Source organism: Cyanistes caeruleus, chromosome 16 (genome assembly GCF_971803275.1).
Source record: "Cyanistes caeruleus chromosome 16, bCyaCae1.hap1.1, whole genome shotgun sequence".
Classification (NCBI taxonomy): domain Eukaryota; kingdom Metazoa; phylum Chordata; class Aves; order Passeriformes; family Paridae; genus Cyanistes; species Cyanistes caeruleus.
Window position 1 is genome coordinate 7,230,948 of NC_141716.1, and position 21,294 is coordinate 7,252,241.

General features: G+C 47.4%; 2 protein-coding genes across 3 annotated transcripts; one reads left to right on the forward strand and one right to left on the reverse strand.

Annotated features, from left to right (window-relative positions):
- Nucleotides 1-1,677: 1,677 nt before the first annotated feature.
- Nucleotides 1,678-19,053, reverse strand: RAD21L1 (RAD21 cohesin complex component like 1). 2 transcript variants are annotated; one of them, XM_023939736.2, is made up of 13 exons: nt 13,371-14,495; nt 13,084-13,213; nt 11,512-11,611; nt 10,463-10,569; nt 9,902-10,087; nt 9,182-9,283; nt 8,093-8,203; nt 6,853-7,082; nt 5,901-6,003; nt 5,049-5,188; nt 4,264-4,344; nt 3,624-3,701; nt 1,678-2,840 (listed from the first exon to the last, which is right to left on the reverse strand). In XM_023939736.2, the coding sequence occupies exons 1-13, from the start codon at nt 13,515-13,517 to the stop codon at nt 2,649-2,651; spliced, it is 1,707 nt and encodes a 568-aa protein (XP_023795504.2). In that variant the 5' UTR covers nt 13,518-14,495; the 3' UTR covers nt 1,678-2,648. The 2 variants fall into 2 exon arrangements, with proteins under 2 accessions (XP_023795504.2, XP_086709248.1); XM_086853122.1 differs by lacking the exon at nt 13,371-14,495 and adding an exon at nt 18,968-19,053 and having other exon boundaries at nt 2,548-2,840.
- On the forward strand, nt 18,997-19,587 carry TMEM74B (transmembrane protein 74B). Its single transcript, XM_086853138.1, has one exon. It carries the CDS (start codon nt 18,997-18,999, stop codon nt 19,489-19,491), a length of 495 nt encoding a protein of 164 aa, XP_086709264.1. The 3' UTR covers nt 19,492-19,587.
- Nucleotides 19,588-21,294: the final 1,707 nt, after the last annotated feature.

Below are 21,294 nucleotides of genomic sequence, written 5' to 3' on the forward strand. Positions count from 1 at the left end.
CAGCGTCGTAGTTTTAATTTTAAGCAGTCCAGCTCTGAGGAGATCCCTGCCTCTAATTAGTGACGCACTTTCATAAAGTCAAGTCATTAAATAACCGGAATTCTGTGCCCCATTTCAATCCCTGTGGCTCAGCCCTAATCGCCTGGGCTGGGGTGGAGAAGCAGGAACAGGCACCCCAAGCTGCTGTCCCGGGCTGTGACTGGCGTCCGGGACGTTTGGGAGATGAGGCTGAAGGCTGGCACGGCACGTCCCGTTCTCCAGCACAGCCCGGTTACTCATGGCACTTCCCACACGCTTCCTGCTGTAACTGTCAAGATCAACCTTCCCAAATTATTTGCTGAGGAAACGTCTCTGGAGCCCCCGCGCCGCGTCCTGCAGCCTGTGCGGGGAGCAGCAGGGCACCGGCTCCTGGAGCGCTCCGTGCCCGCGGCCGGGAGCGCCCAAGGTCGGCTGCGGACACCCCCGTGGGGACCGGGAGCGTGAGAGATGCACATGTGCCTGTGCTGCAAACTGAACATCCAGCGTGTATGGATCCACATACAGCCTTACGGAGGGAAATGTTAATGTGGAAAATATTCACAGAGCAGAACCTGCACCCAGGTTGGGTCTGGACCCGGGGCCCATTGTGCTTCCCAGACATTCCCAGCTCCCTTTGTCACTCCCCCATGGTTAATCCAGAGTTTTGACAAACCTGTTTGGTAAATACATGTCAGTCTTGCAGCGCTATTTCCTGCATGATTTGTACCTCATTTATCCCGACACACAGACTGTTTTCAGTGTGTATATATATATCCTGCCTCCCATTTATTCCTGCCCGCCTCCAGCTGCCTTTTGTTTCCTTCTTTCCCGGTGAATCCAATGCACAGCCTCTCTCCTTGAAAGGAAAATTAATGAGTTATCACATCTGCTGCCACTGGAGCAGCTCTGACCATGTGGCACAGGCAGAAGCTCTGCTGCGAGATGCAGAGTCATTCCTGATGGCTTTTGGGAAAGAAAAATGGTTTCTCCTTCCCTCTGCAGTCTGCAGTGCTTGGTCTCCCAGGATACTCTGACCTGAGATCTCCTGCAGGGAGATGGGGCCTGCTGCTGGGAGAGGTTTGCACCGAACCCAAACCCTTTTCCCAGGTCAGCACCTGGCTTTGGAAATGCCAGACCTGCCATAAGGAAAAGATGAGCTGCCCTTGGTTCCAGTCTCGGCCTGAGCCACGCTCCTGTTCCCACCCAAAAATAGCCTTTCTTTTACAGAAAACAGAGAGGTTTTTACCATACAGGGATGCTTTTCGCTTCCTTACATCCAGAAAAGGAACCCCTCAGAGAACAGCAGCAAAGGCCCATTACTTATTTAATCAAATATTCCTGCTCAGAAAGGACATTCAGCTGGAACACCCCCACAGCCACCCCATGCCATCCCCTGCCCCATGCTGGGACTTCACCTCTTTTAAAGCCTTTTTACTCCCTTAAACAGACCCTCAAAACCAAACCTCCCCGAATCCTGTGGGACAGGAACCACAAGCGTTAGTGGCTCCAGAGAAACAGGGGTGTCACTGAGGTGAGTGAACACCTGGAAATCAGGTGGCAGTAGCACCCATCCTTTCCCATTTTAAGTAAAATCACCAAGTCCCTGACTCCAAAGATGTACCCACAGGATTTGATCCTTCAGAAGAAACACCAACAAGCAAAGGAAACATCTGATTTTTATTGACTCCACATGAAGGAAAAGTGATGTCCCCACAGCATCAAAGCACCTGAGTGGGGCACAACCATCCCTCCTCCAGGTGGGAGGCTGCCAGAAGCCAAGAGCTTCAGAAAATGACAGTAAAAGGGATAAAATTGATCCTAAATTAGATAAAAATGCAAGGAATTAATAATATTTCAGTTAACATCCATTTTTAAATAGGTCTACACATGAATAAAGGTGTTAATAAGTTAAAAAGCTCTGTGAAATCTGAAGTTGCAGGATTTTTATGAAATAGAATTTCTTGTTGCAGCTTCTGGGCTCTTCTAGGGCCAGTGTAACCTCTGTCTGTCTGAACACATAAAAGCAACACTGGAGACAATACCCTGCCAGATCTTAAAACATGAAATACTGAACATTCTTTGACAGGAACAATTTTAAATAGTCTAAGGTTTTTTTGCTACAGAGAGTAAACAGATAACTCTTACTGATGGTATTCAATAATTAACAGACACAAGCCTCGTCAAAAGTAATTTAAGTTCCAAAGGTAGTCTCTGAGAAAGGTTTTGAAGGACTTTTATAAAAACCCTTCAAGGACATTTATAAAATTCCTTTGAGGATTTTTATAAAATCCTTCACAATGTAAATCTCTTATGTAGCATATATATTTTAGGGGTATTTTATTAATGTATTGTATAACTCATCATGTAATTATAATATTAATAATACTATAAATAACTATAATTATACTATAAATATCTATATATACTATACTATATATACTATAAATAACTGTAAACATTAATAATAAGCCCTGTATTGATCACCTGGGGCAGGACCCCTTCACAAGCCATTACTGGATGCTGTAGAGGACTGGGAGCTCTGCTCATCTCCCACAGTTTGACAAGACATTCCATCCTTTTTCCAGGAAAACCATGCTGGAAAATGCAATCTAAGCTGTATTTTGATCAGTTTATCTGATCTTGTTAAACATGGGTCCAGCAGTGGCTGTGAGGTCAGCAAAGGGCTCATGCTGCTGCAGCTCAAGGACCTGCTGCTTCTTCAGCACCAGAAAGAGGTAAAACGTGGCTGCAGCTTCTTTCCGGTTGTTTCTCTGGCAGAGCTCCCGGAAACTGAAGGAACACACACCTGATCTCTTCAGTTGCTGCGTGAGGGAAATGAGAAATCAGTCAGGTCAGCTTCTCCACCAGTAAAACTGGAGCCAATGGAGTCCAAACAGAGAGCACTGCGTAGAGGGAATATCTCTGCCTGAATGCCTCAGATGGGATCCAATCTCCATGGAATCATGGAAGCACACACTGGTTTGGGTTGGAAGGGACCTTAAAGACCATCTCGTTCCCCCACCCTGGATACCTTCAACTAGACAAGGTTGTTCCAAGACTCATCCAACCTGGACTTGAACACTTCCAGGGACAGGGAGTCCACAACCTCTCTGGCTGTCTTCCATCTGTGTTTATAGAAGTGGCTCTTAACATTTTAATGCCATAATAGTGTTGGTACTTACATGTGTTACTAAAATCTACAATTCCATCAAATTCCATTACAGTGCTGGAGTGCTTCCATCATGCTTTGTGATTGATAACAATAAATATCCTTGAGCAAGTGTTTGGTTTTAGAGGTATCTCTTGTTTTTTAAAGGCTGTACTCAGGTGTAAATATTTATTTATTATTTGCACAGAACATTTGAAATATGCTCAAAAAAAGAAGAGCATTCAGAAAATTCTCATCATTCCAGCAGCTGTGGAAAGGAACACCACACATCAAGCACCCAGAATCCAGATTTTCCACATAAATACAAAAAAAAAGCACATGCTGCAAGTGAGAGGCAGAGGCACAAATGGACAGTAGAAGGAAGAGCTTTTCTAACATGGTGCAGCTGAAATCAACACCAGCTTTTGGTATCTATTAACAAAATCAGCACTGGTACCTGTAAAGTTTTTTGTAACCGAAGAGTTCTTTTGCCCCATCTTATTTCTTCATTGTCTTTCCTGGCCCTTGTTTGCTCCTTGAGAGGAAGGAAACAGAAGCTCAGTCAGGGCGTGTAAAAGGTCACACACCATGAGAAAAAGGACAGGAGTTCCAGCCTGAGTGAAAATCCAGCTGGAGCTAGGCATCTGGATGGCCAAACTCAGGGAATCTGGAACCTCTGACACCTCTGTGCTCACACAAGGTTGTGTGAAACAAAGGAAAGAAAGACTGGGACCTGGGTGCTTTGTGCTACAGAGACAGCTCAGGTGCAACCGGCCATGGTCCCAGTGAGGCAGCTCCACAGCCAGGAACTGCCCTGTGGGACTGGGATTCTGACAGGATTTGTATTGGCCAGGGGCTTAAAGAGATGTTCAGATATTTGGCTTGGGATTTTGGACTTAACCTCTGAAGTATGCAGCTGACTGCCCTGGTTTCAGAGTACCTGAGCATCCTCAGAGCCAGCAAGGTTGAAATTATTTCCTTCTCACAGGAAGCAAAACTCCCTGTAAGTTCATGATGCTATTTTTTTTCCTTTTTTTTTTTAAAGAAACAGAGTTCTCTTCTGAAACAAGCCAGGGCCATCAGCTTAGGACACACACCTTTGGCACCTCCACCTGCTGTGCTTCATCTTCCTGGCCCAGGGAATTTTTTGAGCTCTCAGAAAAAGCTGCTCCATTCTCCTGTGAGCACAAAAAAGACAATCACTAGGCCTGACCATTTATGCACACAGTGCAATTCTCATTACACAGTTCTGCTCAATGAATTTATTGTAATTAAGTTTTTCAAAATTAGTTAATTGCTGCTATTTCTACCAATGTCTTTCCTTAAGCTTAATTTCTTTCATCAACATTAAGCAAGGACCTTGCTGTAGGATTTATCCTACAGCTGAATCTACACCTATGGGCAGAGTTGAGGCATGGAGCACATGCTTTCTGCTGCCATGAGCCCAGTTTCATCACTTTTCAACATTAATGAGCCTCATATTCTCTAAAGAAAGCACTTTAGCATAAGTGAAGATGGAATAGATATTGCTTAAGTATTTCCTCAATATGAGACACAAAATGTAAGTTTTATCCTTTATAAAAATTATATTTGTCTCTTCAGTACAATATTTAATATTTAATATTAATCTCTCATTTATACTTAGTGATTAAACTGTAATCTATGCTGATTAATAAACATTTTAATTAATCATTCATTCATTGTGGGAGTTTACCAAGTAATAAATACGATTTCATCACACAAGCTACTTAATGCTCTCTTAACTGGTTTTAGCATCCTTTCCAAACATTAGTAATTTCTTAATATGTTTTAAATGGAACCTTAGCAAAAAGTGGAACCAATAGACACACTTAGGTCTTTAAAACTGAGGAAAACTGCTCACTATAATTTCACCACAGTTCTCATTGGTTTCATTTCTGTCACTCTGTGATGTCAACATAAAGGAATCATTTCTAATTTTTCTCTCAGTCTCAGAATGAGCTGGTTCCTGCAGGTAACTTGGCTCTTCTACTGGCAGCATCTCTGTATTAATAGAAAACCAAGGTTGAAGAGGCAATTACCATGAATCACTGGCCTTAAAAAAAACCCACTGAAAACCAAAAATCACATCCAAGTTCACAGTCTCTGAGAGGAAAAGCCACAATAAGCAAGTATTGAAGAAACATCATTCCCTACACGAGCATGGAACAAGAACTTCCCAAGGCAGGTTTTCCTTTTCTGAAAGTTGACCTTTACGGACTCACAGGAGGTGGGTTTGTTAATTAATTTTTGAGGCAGGTTTGGTTCCCAGCAGAGCAAAGGAGTGGATACATCCTTCTCAGATCTAACATGGGACATTTCTTCTTGTCTGATATTAACCACACACATCTTCCAGATACAAGTAGAACTATTTACTATTTAATTTGGAATTTTGGAGAGCAGTTTGATTAGGCTTAGAATAAGAAGGAAGCTTTTTTTTTTTTAAATGATATTTTAAAAATAATCCACAAGCAACATTACCCAAATTTGCAGTCTCAGAGATAATTAGAGAAACCAGAGATGAAACCAAAAACATCTCTTTATGCCACAAGGAAGAAAAGACTTGGATTTAATTTAATTTCTAAGAAACAAAAGAACAACAAAGTAGTAATTTGTGGAATACTGCACACAAACACCTCTTATGTCTCTCAAACATTATGCAGAATAGAAAATACTTTCTAACAGCTAATTCTGCACAACAGAATTAAAATATTACCTGTAGTATCTTGCTCTTTTCTCATTTCTTTCATTTCAGACGTCCTCTGTATTCCATTTGCTCTCATCTTGAATCTGTCAGCCTTGAAGCTTTTTTCAAACAACTGAAAATAATTATTTTTTCTATGTTTGCTTTCAGAATATCATGTCAGATTATTTGCAAACATCAACACAAAGATATGAATATGAACTGTATGTTAATGACTGCAACCCAGAATTTCAGTATTTGAATTAGGTCACTCTGAAAATCTGCAATTTTTTTTTTTGTTTTTGTTTTTAAGTAATAGCATTCTGCAGCTCCAACATGAATTCCATGAAAAAAACATCTTAGGAGAAGCTTGGATGATTTTTCTTGAAACCAGCCAGTAAGGAATGATGAAAGAAAGAAACATCTGCAGTTTTCATCCTCTTAAAGATCAAGTTGTAATTCTGCAGCTGGACTCTAAGTGGTGAAGCTGCGCTGCTGCAGTGAGCCCTTCCAAATCCATTACAATATTCTAATAATAATGCCTGATGTACTTTTAAAGTAAATATAAACAAAAGATGTCTCAAATTGATTACAAAGAGGAAATACACCAGAAAACAATACAACAAAGGAGAAAGTATAAAATAAATTGTCAGAAAGTAAAAAGTTGACTCTCAGTATAAGACCACTCAGGCGCCAGTGTGTGAAATGAAACATCAGCTCTCATGTTCCTTTTGTAATGTTTCACTTGTTGGAGTGCAGGAGGTTAAGGCTGTGACCCCACAGGTGATGAAACAATTAGTGGTGAGTGTGCAAACCATCAGGTGTGCAGCTGGCCTGTACTGCAAAGCAATGCTCAGTGCACACCTGCAGCCAGCTCCAAGTTTGGATTAAACAGTCTGCAAAACCTGTCTCAGTCAGATCCCAGCTCTGCAACAATCCTGGAACCTACACAGTGGCACAGATCCCACAAGGAACCAATCTTTACCTTTTGCAGCTGAGCATGAATATCAGGCTGTGAAGCATGGAACAGGAGTTTATCCACAGCTCCCCACTCCTTCCACATCATTGCTTTCTTGGTGGGGGGAGCAAGGTCCAGCGTGGTCAGGAGGTCTGTGCAGTCATTGAGCTGCTTGTAAATGGTGTGGCAGCTGAGCTCATTCTCTGCATCCACCATAAGCTTCCTCTTTCTTTGTTTTTTTTTCCTCTGGGCGACAGCTACATAAAGTAAATATTAATAACAAGTCTTAAGGTCTATTCCTAAGACATTAAGCACAGAAAAAAGCACAGTGAATCAACCTGGTTGCCAACCTTCTGAACACTGCCTAGAGTTGAAAATCAAAGTACAAGTGCACAGGCCATTCCTTCAAAAGTTTCTATGAAGTTTTCACTCTTTGTACTCTTTAACTGGAAATTCCCTTATGTTAGATGGTGGAAGACAAATGACTCTTCTAATAAAGAACCAGGACCAGGAGAACTTCATGAGAACACATGCTAGAGCAACAAGACTGAGTAAGCTGTCTTTAATCTATCAGGAAATTAAATGCTCCAGGAACTGCTGATGTACTCAAGAGGTTTCATTTCCTCATAATTAATATCTGTATTTTTCGGTTTAATCATTTAGCAATTTATTCAAGATGTAAACACAAAAGAAAGACACAGATTAGTTATACACCCATAACTTCCTGGATATTATTTGGGCAGGCCAAAAAATTCCAATATTGTAAATATTGCTGTCAACATGAGCTTGTTTATCCATAAACAGCCACCAAGATGATAGGGGACATTCAGATTTCCTCTACAGAGGAAATGTAATACTTTTCACCTTGGATCTTGTTAAAAGTTCACAAACCAATGTTTTCCAAAGGCTTGAAAGTTTTAGGATTGTGATTTTAAATATACAAGTCACCAGTGTGTCACTGGCAATTAAAGTTTTCCAGGTGAATCTTCAGTACTACCCCCAAGGCCAAGCTTGCAATGCTACCGGAGCTGAAGAGAAACAAAACTTGACTTAGTACATGGAAGAAACTGCGAGCAGAGATTTGGGCAGCTGAGATAAATAACCTGACACTGGGTTTGTATAGTATTTACTGTAAAATGGAACTCTGACAGCAGGAGCAGATGAAATCTAAGGTAGAAATAATCTAAATTGCAAGTATTTTCACTACTAAGAAGCAAACCAAACCTAGTTAATGCAAACATTCATTAGAAACTGATCAACTTCTGACCTGTATCATCAACTGGCTCAAGCAGAAATCCTTCGTCCTGGAACAAAAGGGTTGTCTCACTCATTGTATGATTTACATCCTTTACGGTGGTGTCTGCACAGTTGGACTCAACTGCAAGAAAACCCAAGAAATCTAAATTAAAAAAACCAACAAAATTACAATATGGACTGATTTCTCAATCACGTGACAGAGAATGATACCAAACAGAAACAGTGAGAAATAGGAAACTGCGGTTTTGTTTATAATCTCACTTATGTTCCCCAGTTCCTTCTTGTGCTCTGCCCTGCACACTTCCCTTCACTGACCCCAGAATGACCAGGCCATAGCAGAGACAGAAGAACCAATCTGGAGAAAAACCCACACAACAGAAAGTGTTTAGGGGCAAAGGTGTTTAGCTTCAATCCCTCTCTGTTTCCAGTTCCAGGCATGTTCATGGCAGTGTGGACATTTCTCCCAACAGAAAAGGAATGAGTAGCACCAGCAACAGATCAAGGAGAGCCACTCTATCCTATTAAAGCCATTGCAGAATTCTGTTTTAAACTAACACTCTGATGGGGGAACAAGGATTTAAGATAACAAAATGTCTCAGGAATAGTTATCAAAGCTTAATTTCTTTCATCAACATCAAACCAAAAGAAGATTAACAACACTTTTATGAGCTACTTAAGTGTTATACATTGCAGAAATATGAAGCCAGAAATAGAAGCATGGAATTGTTTCTCTTGGAAAAGACCTTTTAAGCTCTCACTAGGAAAGTACACTGTTACAGGACAGCCTTATTTAGGTTTCTTTCCCTTTCAAAAGGGACATCACGCTGTGAGCAGCAGGGTGGACCAACAGCATATCCAACAGGATGTCACATGAAGGTGTTTCTAAGCAATGTCAAGTTACAAATTTGGAACCCCTAAATCAAATACAATTATCCTAAAATGGTGGATGAAGCAGTTTAGGAAAAAAAAAAAAAAAAGCTCAAAATAAAAGAAGAAAGGAAAAAAGCACAAAGTTACTACAAAAAGCTGAATGTGAGTGATGGGCATTAACACAGGAACAGAGGGCTTATGTGAGACGGAGCAGATGCTGCAAACTCACTGGCTGTGCTGGTCTCTGGCAGATCTTGTGACAAAGGATGTGCTTCCTCCGCATCAAGAATGTCTTCATCTAGGACATTTTGCTCATCCCTCAACAGGATTTCTTAAATACAAAACACATAGTTTTAATCATTCTAAGCCTTAGTAGTCATGAAATAGCCTGATACAGCCTAATGTTAGTCAAGGTTAACACTCTGCAAAGAAATAAAGCTCAGCTTCTGCAGATGGCCATCAGTGATACGACTCTCTGCAACAGCACACAAAGGAGGGGATTAGTCCCAGGTTTGAGATTTCCAACTTTGTTTTTGAAAATGATGGCCTTGACAGTGTTAACAGGTATCAGTCTCTAAGGTTTACATAAATACTCTAAGCCATAATGATGTAGAAGCTATTTTGCTGCCTTTGTTATTACAACAGTAAGGATAAAAATGCTGCACTATTTCACCTTTGAAAACAGAAATTAAATTGTTAAACATTAAGCATAAATTTAATGCCTTTAATTCTAAAATAATGAAATACAGCCTTTAAGCCAATTTGACTTGGCAGTGTCTAAGTGATCATAGATTTAGTGACAGATAGGAAAAAAAATATGTATGAAATAAACAAACAACATAGAATTTATTTTTGACAACAAGCACTTTGGTGCTGTCTTGACTGTTTTCCTGTAAGAATAAAAATATTTGGAAAGGAACAGATTCTGTTTTCCCATGGCAAATCCTACCAATCATATCTGCAGCATCGTCCTCATCCCCAAAACGGTCATCCTGGAAGCAGTAAACATCTTCATGCAGCACAGATTTGTCTCCGCTGGTGCTGGCTGAGTTGGGATCAGCCACCAGACTGTTACTGCTTGTCAGGACACTGCCCTCAAAGAAGCTCTGTCTCCTCAGTACATCTGCTTCTTCATCTGAGGAAACACACAATTCCTGATCCCTCATCTGTGTGAGTTTTGGAAAGCCAGATTTAATAATTTCCTAATTTTTCTAGTAATTTTTAAAAGATTGCAAGACATCCATACCTCAAATGAAATAAACAATAAACAATGTTATCTGATCTAGTAAAAGCAGGAAATGTTTGGTTTGGTTCTCAGTCTCTGACGCCAGATTATATTGCTTACACAAAATTTTAAACCTCAGACAGCATGATATGCCAATCAGCAAAAGCATGAAACAAATGCACCTTTAATGACAGCTTTTTCACACGTGGAAAGGGCTCACATAAAATTTTCATATAAAACACACTTCCCCTTATGAAATACTTCCAATTTCTCCACTTCTCTCACCAAAGTTTCTATCACAGAGAAGTATACTGCTTTCATAATCCTCTGTAAGTGTGATTTCTTCAGCTCTGCTCTGATTCAAGGTAAAATGTTCAGCAACATCAATGGCCCTGATGAAAAAAATATTATAAAAATATAGGGTGAACTGAAACCCATTTAGCGTTCAGCTGGAATGTGAAAACTTGTTTCTAAACAGCTTTCAATCCTGGCATTTTATCACAAACCCCCATATTTCTCCACTCTCTTTTGCCAGTAAACTTAGGCTTTTGTGATTTTGCTCCCATCCAAGGCCTGGTATCTACCAGGCCCTTCTCAGAAGGCAACTAATTAGTGAAACATCTTTTAAACCAAATGGCACAACTCTTAGGGCAGGCAGAAAAGGCACCTTTACAGAGTCAGTACGTTGAGGCACTTGAATAAAGTGTATTATATTGCAGCTGTACTTACAAAATGATAAACCCTTACTGATGCCATCAAACTGAGCAACCCTTGGTGGAAATCTCTTGTCCTGGACCTCTGGGGCATCAGAGCCATCAGAAATACAACTTAGCCTCCTGCTTTTTACCAATTTTCTACATTAATGCTGCTTTGTGTCAAAAAAGCCTATGAAATATGCTGGCTTTTTTCTCAGGAGCCAGGCTGACTATTGCTGATAAAACACCCCAGCCCCAGAGAGCAGTGGAGCAGAAACAAAATGAAGTTACCCACTGGAACAGTGCAACACTGTGTGGTTACTGGCCACATCTTTCAGGATTAATACTAATTTTTATCTCTTCTCTCGAGGTTCAGAAAGCTGTTTGCATCCTTCACCCAGACAATTTAAAATCCTGAAGTCTAAGTTCAAGACATTATTTCATTGTGAAGGTCTGTTGATTAAAGGACTGAGGAAAACTACCAAAGCACAACACTGTAGCCTTGTAGAGCTCAGAATTTAGGAGAATTCAGTTATTAAATTGAAACAACCCAATGTGAGTCTCAATCAGATAACAGCAAGTATAGCTTTTACTTCTGAAAATACTAAAGGAATGAATAAAAACCAGGGAAGCATTTACTTTACATCTGGTAGTGGTGCTTCAAAATCATGAAATACTTCAGGTAATGTAATGGACTGATAAGCAGCCTCAAAGTTCTCTTCTGGAAGGTCAAGAAGGCCTGAAATAAACAGACAACGTAACAAAATAAGTATCAATAAAAGTAGTGTTCTCTCCCAAGTAGGTATAATAAGCCTATAAACCTGTCAGGAGGGGCTGCTACCATTCTAAATCACAGAAAGGTAAAGCCTAGGCACCCAAAAGTGGAATTTCAGTTTCTATGCCCTTAAGATGATCTATTTTTTACAGACAGATACAAAAGAGTCTGCTGCAACAGGACCCGAAATATGTAAGTACTTGTGTTGGTGAACAGCTGCTTTAAGTCCCTGGAAGGTTCTCCCAGCTGATGTTTAGCCCAGAGTCTTTCACAGCACTGCAAATGAACCACTCTGTTTTCCTTTCCTCTGCTCTGTCTCCACAACACTGTTCTCCAGCATCAAATAATTATGTACTCAGACTCCAGTTACTTGGGAATCAGAGGATCCTGGAAAAATTCATGTGTGGAGGGATTTCTCAAGGTCATCCAACCCAACCTTTTGCTCAGAACAGGGTTAATTTCAAAGTCAGATCACTTTTGTCTATTTCTGTTTCTGTTGATTTCACAGCATTCCTGGACAGCCTCTTTCAGCATTTTACCATTTCTGCTGAGATTTTTCTCCCCCCTTCTGTTTAGGTAAAGTCTCTGTTGCTGCAGTGGTGACTGTTGTACGTTCTTGAGTTGTGTGGTGCCCTCCAAGTTGCTACAGGATCTATCCCCAAAATAGCCACAAGCTGTGGCCACAGGATTTCAGCTGGATATTAAGAAAAATTTCTTCATTGAAAAGGTTTTCAAGCCCTGGCACAGGGTAGTACTGGTGTCACCATCCCTGGAGGGATTTGAAAGACACGTGGTAGTTGGGGACACAGCTTAGTGGTGGCCTTGGCAATGCTGGGTGAACAGTTGGACTGGGTTTTGGAGGGCTTTTCCAGCCTAAATGGTTCTGTGATTCTATAGTTCTGTGATCATGTCCTTGAGAATAATGCAGACTAATTATTCACTATTTTACAAACAGACCAGGTCACAAAGCACATTAAAACTGGCAGTAGACACTGGTGTTAGGCTTTTTTTAGACAACAGTGCCTCCCATTTATTGCCCAAGTATGACAAACAGAGCCTGTTGGAAAAAGCTCCAGTCATCTCAGCTCCCTTCTCCCTGTCTACATGGCTAGAGCTCAAAACACGCTGTCAGGTCTGGCACTGACACTGTTAGACATGTTGTTGGTGTCATCAGAAATTAAAATTAATTATCTAGCAAAGGAGGCTGAACTCAAGCATCATCTTGTAAGCCCACTTAAGATACTCCTTCTGTTAAGGGAATCAAAGACCTGAAATGGCACTAAATTAAGCCAGAATAAACACCAGTGGTAGGTGCTAGTATGTTCAGTTTCCTTTGGGGTCAGTAGTGTATATTTAACAAAAATATCTAAAAATTAACTTTTAAAATGAGAGCTGTAAAGTACACAGATGAAAAAAATGCTGGGTTTTGTATACACCTGGTCGAAAGGCTGTCTTCATTTTGGTCAGAGCTTCACTGCAGTCTGCCAAGAGGTACTTTGCTTTCCTGTGGTAAATCCGTACCACCCCCAGGAGTAAGTGTCCAGAGGTTCGCAGAGCTATAGCAAACTGTGAGGATTTAAAATTTAAAAAAAAAGTTATTCAGGAGGTAGTAATTTTGGTAAAAACGTTAAAATATTACACAGAAGTAATAGAGTTCCCTATGAAAGACCAACACCTCCACCCCAGGACCCTCCAGGAGATCCCTCCTCATGCCACAGCCTACCTTTGGGGAGAGGATTTTTTGTATGGTGATCTCTAAATTGCACTCAAAGATATGCGCCTTGGTGAGCTTCTTCTCCCAGTGGGCAGCCAGCCAGATTTTGGCCAGCGGCCCCCGCTTGTTGATGAGCAAATGGACATGGTAGAACATGGTGCCTGACCAAAGGTCTCAGGGCAGCCCTGACAAAATTCCCTGAGCTCTTTCCCTTGCAGCAGATTAGTCCTGGGCCACCAAGTGTGATTAGGGATTTAGTGGAGTCTGAGGGGATGGGGGACCCAGTCAGGTGCTGTGGGGAAGGGGGAATTCAGTGGGATCTGAGGGGATGGGGAGACACAACCAGGCACTGAAGGGGGTGAGAGGATTTATGGGATTTGAGGGGACAGGGAACCCAAGTAGATATGGAGGGGTGTGAGGATTTAGTGGGATCCAGAAGGGCTGGGGTCACCCGGCTGGCTGCTGAGGGAATGAAAGGATTTAGTGGGACCCTCAGAGGGCAGGGGACTTTGGTGGGATCCTTAGGGTATGGGTCAGGGTGGATTTAGTGATGCCTGAGGGGACAGGAGGATCCAGCCAGGCCCTGAGGATTTAGCAGGACCTGAGGGGATGGGGTGACCGACAAGCGGAGGGGACAGCGGGATTTAGTGGGATCAGAGATGACAGGGGCCCTGAGCAGTACCAGGAGGGGAGTGTCGGATTTAGCGGGATCCCGAGGGATGGACGGGCACTGAGGGGCTCTGGGGAGGATGAGGAGCCCCGCTGGGCTCTGCGGGGATCGAGGGGGATTGGCAGGCTCTGAGGGCGCTCGGCGGGGCGGGCAGAGCCGCCTCAGGCCTCAGCCGAGGGCGGGAAGGCGCCGCGCGGGGTCCCACACCGGGCCCGCCCCCGGAGCCGCTGCGGGCAGCTCCGGCCGCAGCCGCCGCAGGGCCCGTGGCCACTCGCCACAGCTCCGCACAGCCTCTCGGCAGGGACCTGCCGCTGTAAATGGCTCCCTGCTCCTTCCCGGGGCTCACTGGCAGCACGCACACGTGCCCGGGAACACGGTGCCGCACCCTTCATTTTAGCTCCATGAGGGTGGAGAGCGATCTCCCTCTGCCCATCCATCTGTTCTTCCTCTCCTCTCTTCCTTCCTCTCCTCGTCTTCCCCTCCCCTCCTCTTCTCCCAACCCCTTTCACCCTTGACATTCTAAGAGCCCGTTTACAGACACCGCCCCATCTTTCTCTGCAGGTGAGCAGCTCCTGCGTGACTCCAGACACGTCTCATAAAACTCCCCTGGTGAAGGAAATTTGCAAAAGAAAAAAAGAAAATTAAAACAAAAAAGAAAAAGAAAATCCAAACAAAAAAACAGAGCCTCAGGTCGGACCTCTGTGCGGAAGGGGAAGGTGAAAGGTGCACAGCCATCCATCTATGCTAGCTCCAGCCACCCCTGAGAGAAGACAGTATGTTTGCACATTTAGGTGTCATCAGCCAGGAAAAAAAATAGTTTGTCACTCTCTGCTTCGTGCTTTCCGTGCTTTATATTCAGGCAGAACATAGCAAGGCTCCCATTGCTCCCAGGCACAGCCTGGAGCATCAGCTGTTGCCGTATCACAAGGCACCTGTGGTTTTCCCTGTCTCCCTGGTGTTAGCTGAAGATAACGAGATCTTAATTATCACCAGGAAAGTGCTGAGCCTCTTCCCAGTGCGGCTCTGCAGCTGGTCGTAGAGGCAAGCAGGGCTCCATCCCGCCAGCTGCCTTTGGGCTGGGGTTCAGATGTTTGGGGAAGGAGAGGGATTCTTGCTATAAACCATCCTTGGAGTGGTGTATGCCATGGGGACTTGGAGGAACCTCCCAGGAATCCCAGAGCAGGTATCCACTGCTCTTCCAGGGCACCAAACCTGTCTGGGAACTCCACGCCCTGCAAGAAGGGAACCACCCTCACTGATGCCCACTGTGCATCTCCAGCCTTCCCCAGCATCAAGGCTGATGTCCAGGCCTCCCTCCTTGCTGGTGGCAACAGCTCCCAGGAGCAATTTGCTGGATCAGAAACCCACCCCATCTATGTGGAACACTGGGATGTTCTGATGGGTACACAAGGATTGGCCATGACAGGCAGGGAGGCTGTGATGTGCTGGGCACCTCTGGTCCCCCCAAACTGCTGGATCTCTCAGTGATGTAGAGCCAGCTCCTGAATTGCCCGGCTGCTTTTTCCCTGACCTCCAAGTCACCTTCAGCTGTGCTGGCTGCAGACGCTCACTCTGCCATGGGATGCTGTGAATGCTAAGGAGGCAGGAATGAAACTTCACCTCGGTGGTGAGGCTAGATAGAGGTCAGCACTGCCAGTGGGCACCAGACAGCTGTGCACTCCCCAAAATTGGGCTGTGTTCACAGAGCTGTGTTAGGTAACAAAGCCAGGTCCACAGCCTGTCTAGCTCCATCACATTCCTGCTCCTGTTGTCTTCTGCCTGCCTGAGGCTGTCTTTGCTGTCCCTCTCATCCATGTTCAATCACTTCATCTGTGGAGTGACATGTTCCCAACCCTGCTTCCCTGTCTGGCTCCTTCACCCTGCTCCATCTCCCAGACTCCTTCCCCCCCTCCTCTATCATTCTCTTTCCAAGTCGTCTGTCTCTCCCCTCCAGCACTCCTGCAGTTTCATTGTGAATTTTGGCAGTTCTCCCTCTGACCTTGGCTGTCTCCCTTCTCTCTTTGCTCCTGCACTGGCAGCATAGATCTTGGCTGTCTCAGTCTCTCCTCCCCTTCCCTTAGTACCAGCACCTTGGAGATGGAGTGCCCTTTGCCATTCCCCAGCCTCATGCTCACCACTTGAAATCAGGCTGGGGAAGGTTTTTGAGCTACCCCGAGGCCCCTTGAAAGACCTGGGATCCCCTCCAGCTCCCATCCAGCAATGGCAGTGGGATCCTGGGGCAGCAGGGTGCAAGCAGCGATGCCAGCAGGATGCATCCCTCCACCTCATCCATCACAGGTGGGCTCTCGAGCATTGCTGTGGGACTGGGGTGCAGGAGCAGCCCCCCCGGCAGCATGGAGCCCTGACCCCACAGCGGGCTCAGCCCTGTCCCTGTATGAAGGCAGGTGGGAGCCACAGCCATGAATGCCTCTGCTTCTGCCCCACAAAGCCCTGGCTGGGCTCCAGCCTTGGCATCCCTGGGTGCACGGGCAGCCACAGGGCTTGGGTGCTCCAGAACAGAGGGCTTGACCACAGCTCTGCTCAGGAGCAAACTGGTGGCAGTTCTGTCTTCCCAGGGAATTTGGCGATGGTGAGGCAGCAGATCTGCTCCTGCCCATCTGTTCACAGTGATATGCCCGCCTGCTCCAAATCCATCTTTTCCTGCTGATTTGGGACAATCTGTGTCCCATGACCTACTTGTCTCCAAGCATCTCCTGCCTTCCTGCAGAGTGGGTTGGTACTAAAGCCTCTCTAAATGTAGTTAACGTGGCAGGATGCACTTACATTTATTTTTAATTCTGCTTCTTTCTCGGCCCACTTCTGGCTGCATCTCTGGGGACACTGTGCTGGGAAGCCTCTGTGTTACACAGAGTCACAGAGTCACGGAATGGTTTGGGTTGAAAGATACCTTACAGATCATCTCATTCCAAGCCCCCTGCCATGGCAGCTCCATGTCCCTGCTGCAGCTCAGTGACTGGAGGTGCTATGTGTTGGTCTAGAGAGTTCCAGTCAGCATCATTGATAGATACTGTGCCTGGATAGGTGCTGAGCCTGGATCGTGTTGCACCTGTCCAGCCCTCAGAAAACACAAATGCACCTCTTTAGTTATGTGCCATGCCCTAAAACTCTCTGACCCTTTTAAATTCATTTTAGCTGTATCTGACAGAGACTTCAGAGAAAATCCCTGCCCTGTCATGACACAGGTGTCAGGAGACTCCCATCTGACATCTCCATGCAGAGCAGTGTCTAGACACTGCGGATAACAGAGCCCAGCGTAGCTGCAGAGGAATGCACTGTGTGTAGGGACAGGGTTCAGGGCAGAAGGGGCATCCCTGCAGCCCCAGCACTGAGCTCACCCAGCACTTGCAGCACTGAGTGTGCTTGTGGAGATGCTGGAAGCATGTGAAGGTGTTGAAGGAAATGGCAATGTGATGGACAAACCTTCCCGGCAGCTGTCATCAGCCTACCCTCTATTGCTTGGGATTTACATGCACATCTCCAGGCACTGCTCCAAATGTGGAAATAGACCACGTCGTATTAACAAACGAGGGAAAGCGTGTGGCTGCCAGCAGGTCACTGCTGGGGCACATGCCTGGGTCTGGTGCCAGGTCAGGGAGAAGAGTGCAGGCAGTGACACGAATGGTCTGGGAAAAATTGAATAAATAACGTGTGTATGTGTGTGTGTGTGTGTGTGTGTGTGTGTGTGTGTGTGTGTGTGTGTGTGTGTGAGAAGGGGGGGCATTAAGCCATGGGACTGCAGTGGGATTGTGGTGGGACCGCAGGTGCCAGGAGCTCCTCTGTCCCAGGCTGGGGCATCTCACACCTGGCTCAAACCCAGGTCAACCCCCACTTTCCCCCAGAATTTGGGAACAGGCTGGGCAACGTCCATATGGGACCTCTCCATGTCCTTGAGGCTGGGGATATTCAGGCTGCAGCCCAGTGTCCCCAGCCCAGCTCCACCTCGGGTCCCACAGGGCACTGCTGGTCCTGGGGGACACGTCCTCCAGGCAGACCCCACACAAAACCCACCCTGCTGCTCTGTCCTCTCCAAAGCCCCTCCCCACGCAGCCCCCCGGGGTGCCCACGGAGGGTCCCTGCGCTGCCGAGGGGGGTGCACAGAGGGGTCCCAGTTGCACAGAGTACGTGCACAGCAGGTGCCGGTGTGCACCCGGGCGTGTGCATGCGAGTGCGTGTGTGTGCCCCCCGTACGCGTGTGTGTGTGCGTGTGCGTGCGGCGGCCGTGCGCGACCGCAGCTCGGGGCACCCACCGCCCGCCCCGCGGCGGCACCGGCACCTGCCCGGGGAGCCGGGGAGGCGGCGGGGGTAGGCAGCCCGGCGCGGGGAGCCGGGAGGGGAAGCGGGGCAGCTCGGTGCGGGCATCGGCGGGGAGGGCAGCGAGCGGAGAAGCGGGAGCGGAGCCCGGTGCACGGAGCGGGGCCACAGCTCGATGCGGGAGCGGGGAACCGGAGGGCACAGCTCGGCGGGAGAAGAGGGTCCGGTGAGAGGCAGTTTAGTGGAGTCACAAGGACACAGGTCCCCAGAGGGGGTTTCAGACGGACTCGGGAAGGTGGGTCGCGCGGTGGGCGCCTGGTTTGGGAAGGGGGAGAGCCAGGTGGGACGACCCGGTTCTGAGAGGAAGGTGCCGGGTTCAGGGAAGGGGAGCAGCCCGGTCTGGGGACCTGCTCCGGGGAAGGTGGACAGTTCGGGCGGGGTCTCAGCTCCGAAAGTAGCCCGGTTCGGCTAAGCGGGATCCCAGGAGGAGGAGCAGCCCGGTTCGGAGACCTGCGGGGTGGGGTTGGCAGCCCGCTTAGGGAAAGAGACTTCGGGGAGGGGAAGCATCCCGGCCCCGGGGTTCGGTTCTGGTTTGGGGAAGCATCCCGGTTCGGGGACCCGTCTCCGACCCAGAGGAGCATCCCGTCCCGGTTCGACCGCTCACCTTCGGCCGCGCAGGCCGGCGGCGGTTCCATGGCGTCCCCGCGGGCGGCGGAGCTGCGGAGCCCGGACGAGGAGGCGGCCGCGGGTGCGGGGGCTGGTGCGGGTGCGGGTGCGGGGGGGCCGGTGCCGGCGGGCCCGGGGCTGGCTCTGGCGCTGGGCTGTGCCCTGGGCGGCGCGGCGCTGGTGGTGCTGGCGGGGGCCGTTCCGCGGGCGGCGCGGCCCGACCCCGCCGTGCCGGCGCGGCAGATGGAGCGGCTGGAGGCTCGGGCAGCCCGGCTCCGCGCCCGCCTCGACCGCTGCACCGTGGCCGGGCTGGCGCTGCTGGCCCTGGGCGGGCTCCTGCTCGCCGCCCTGCTGCTGGCCGCCGCCGCCGCCCGCCGCCGCGCCCGGGCCGCCCGCCGCACCGGTGGCACCTATGGCTCGGTACGGCTGCGGCTGCGGAGGGTGTCAGCGGAAGGGACGCGGGCACTGCTCGAGAGCCAGCTGAGCCCCCCACCCCAGCCCCCCGAAGGGCCCGGCTCCTAGCCGTGTGCACCCCAGAGAGCCCCCGCCGCTGGAAGAAACGGGGTCCCCTTGCTACACCGATATCATTGGGTGAAACTTCGCCTACGCCAGCCTTCAAGCCACCATTCTCACCTCCTTGAACCCTTCTTGAATGGTGCTCCTGCCCAACAGCACCAGACTGATGAGGCTTTGGAGTACTCCACCAGACTGCATGGCTCTGGCCTGGGTTGTTCCCCACCACCAGCACTTGGACAGCGTGGCCTTGGGACCTCCTGTGGCCTCCCCAGCACCTTCCTGGATGGGATCCTGCCACCAGCATCGTGGCAGTGGCACAATCAAGACAGCCATGGGATTTCTGTGCCATGGTCAGTTGCAACCTGGGCTGGATGTAAGGCTGAGCTCCTTCCCTCATGTAGGACCTGACTGCTCTCCTCGACAGATCTGTTTCTGCCATCAGTGACCATTTTAGCAATAGTTTCCTGTAAAACTGTAGCACAAAGCTGGTGCTTGCACTGCTTCAGGTAGAAGAGGAGGCAACAAACGTGCCCACCACCTGTGGGGTGGGGTCCAGCCTCCTGCTACCCCCAGCCCTCATGTGCCACCAGCCCATTCCACACAGCAGGATGAGGGCCAGGACACACACCTGCACTGTGCCAAGCATCCCGCTACCACCAGCAGCCCTGGAATGGCATCTTCAAAAACCATGGTGCTCTGTACAGAAGAGAGTGGATGATTCTCAGTGCCTCGAGGTGACATGGTGGCTGTGTCCCATGCTGGCCTGGCAGTGCTGCTACTGGGGTATCCCCACACTGGCCTTTCTGCTGATTCAAGGGCCTTTGTCTGTGTTGTGAAGGCAAAATTGCATCTCGGGAATTTAACATGAAGCGTCATTAAAGCACAATGTTCTGTGGAAAGAGAAATGGGTTTGAGCAATGTGCTGGGAAAGGGAAATAATTATCCCACTGGAAAATGCAGACCCACAAAAGATGCTGTTTATCATGAACTGCCACCAGTTTTTAATCCATCCCATAAGCTACCCACTTCAGACATTCTCGGGCAGGGACAAATCCCTCCAGACAGCCTGACACAAAGAAAAGTAATTTTTACATCTGGTTGCCTGGGTAGGGTTTTATTCCAGGGCTTCCAGTGTCTCCTCATATGCTAGGAATGGTGCCCTCTGCCCTGTGTTTCCATATAATGCTTCACAGATGATTCTTCCCGCTGCTGTGAAGAGCCATATGCCTGTCTCCCTGTCACCACATCACCAGCCAGGCTCTGTGTTTATTGTAGGATCCCAGGAAACAACCTTGATTCACCTCACACCTGCAATCCTGGCACCCAGGCACCTTTCCCTGGGATGAAACCACAGTTGGGGTGAAATGGGTGGCTGTGCCCTACTGTCCCCAAACAAGCATCACCTGCCCCCAACAGCCCTGGGACAAAGGGCTTTAATCAGAGCCTGCAGGGCTAAAGGAGAAGCGGGGGGGAAATGTCATTGTGGCTGTCATTGAGGGGCTCTAGGGTGGAGGAGGGGGTGATGCCTTGTGAGGGAGGGAAGAGAGGGAAGGAAACAGAAGAAGAGAAGAAGGGGAGAAAGGGGGAGCTCTGAGTCTCCCAAGCAAGGCTCTGCCCCAAGAGGACATATGTCCCTCCTGCAACTCAGCACTGGCCCTGCATTTCTGGATTAGAAAAATAAACCCGTTAGATGGAGAAATCATCCTTATCCCTTTTTTGTTACTTTAAATAAGATGGAAGGAGTGTTTTCAGAATGAAAAGCTGAGCCTGGTGAAGGTTACAGCTGCTAAGCACCTGCTGTATGTGAAC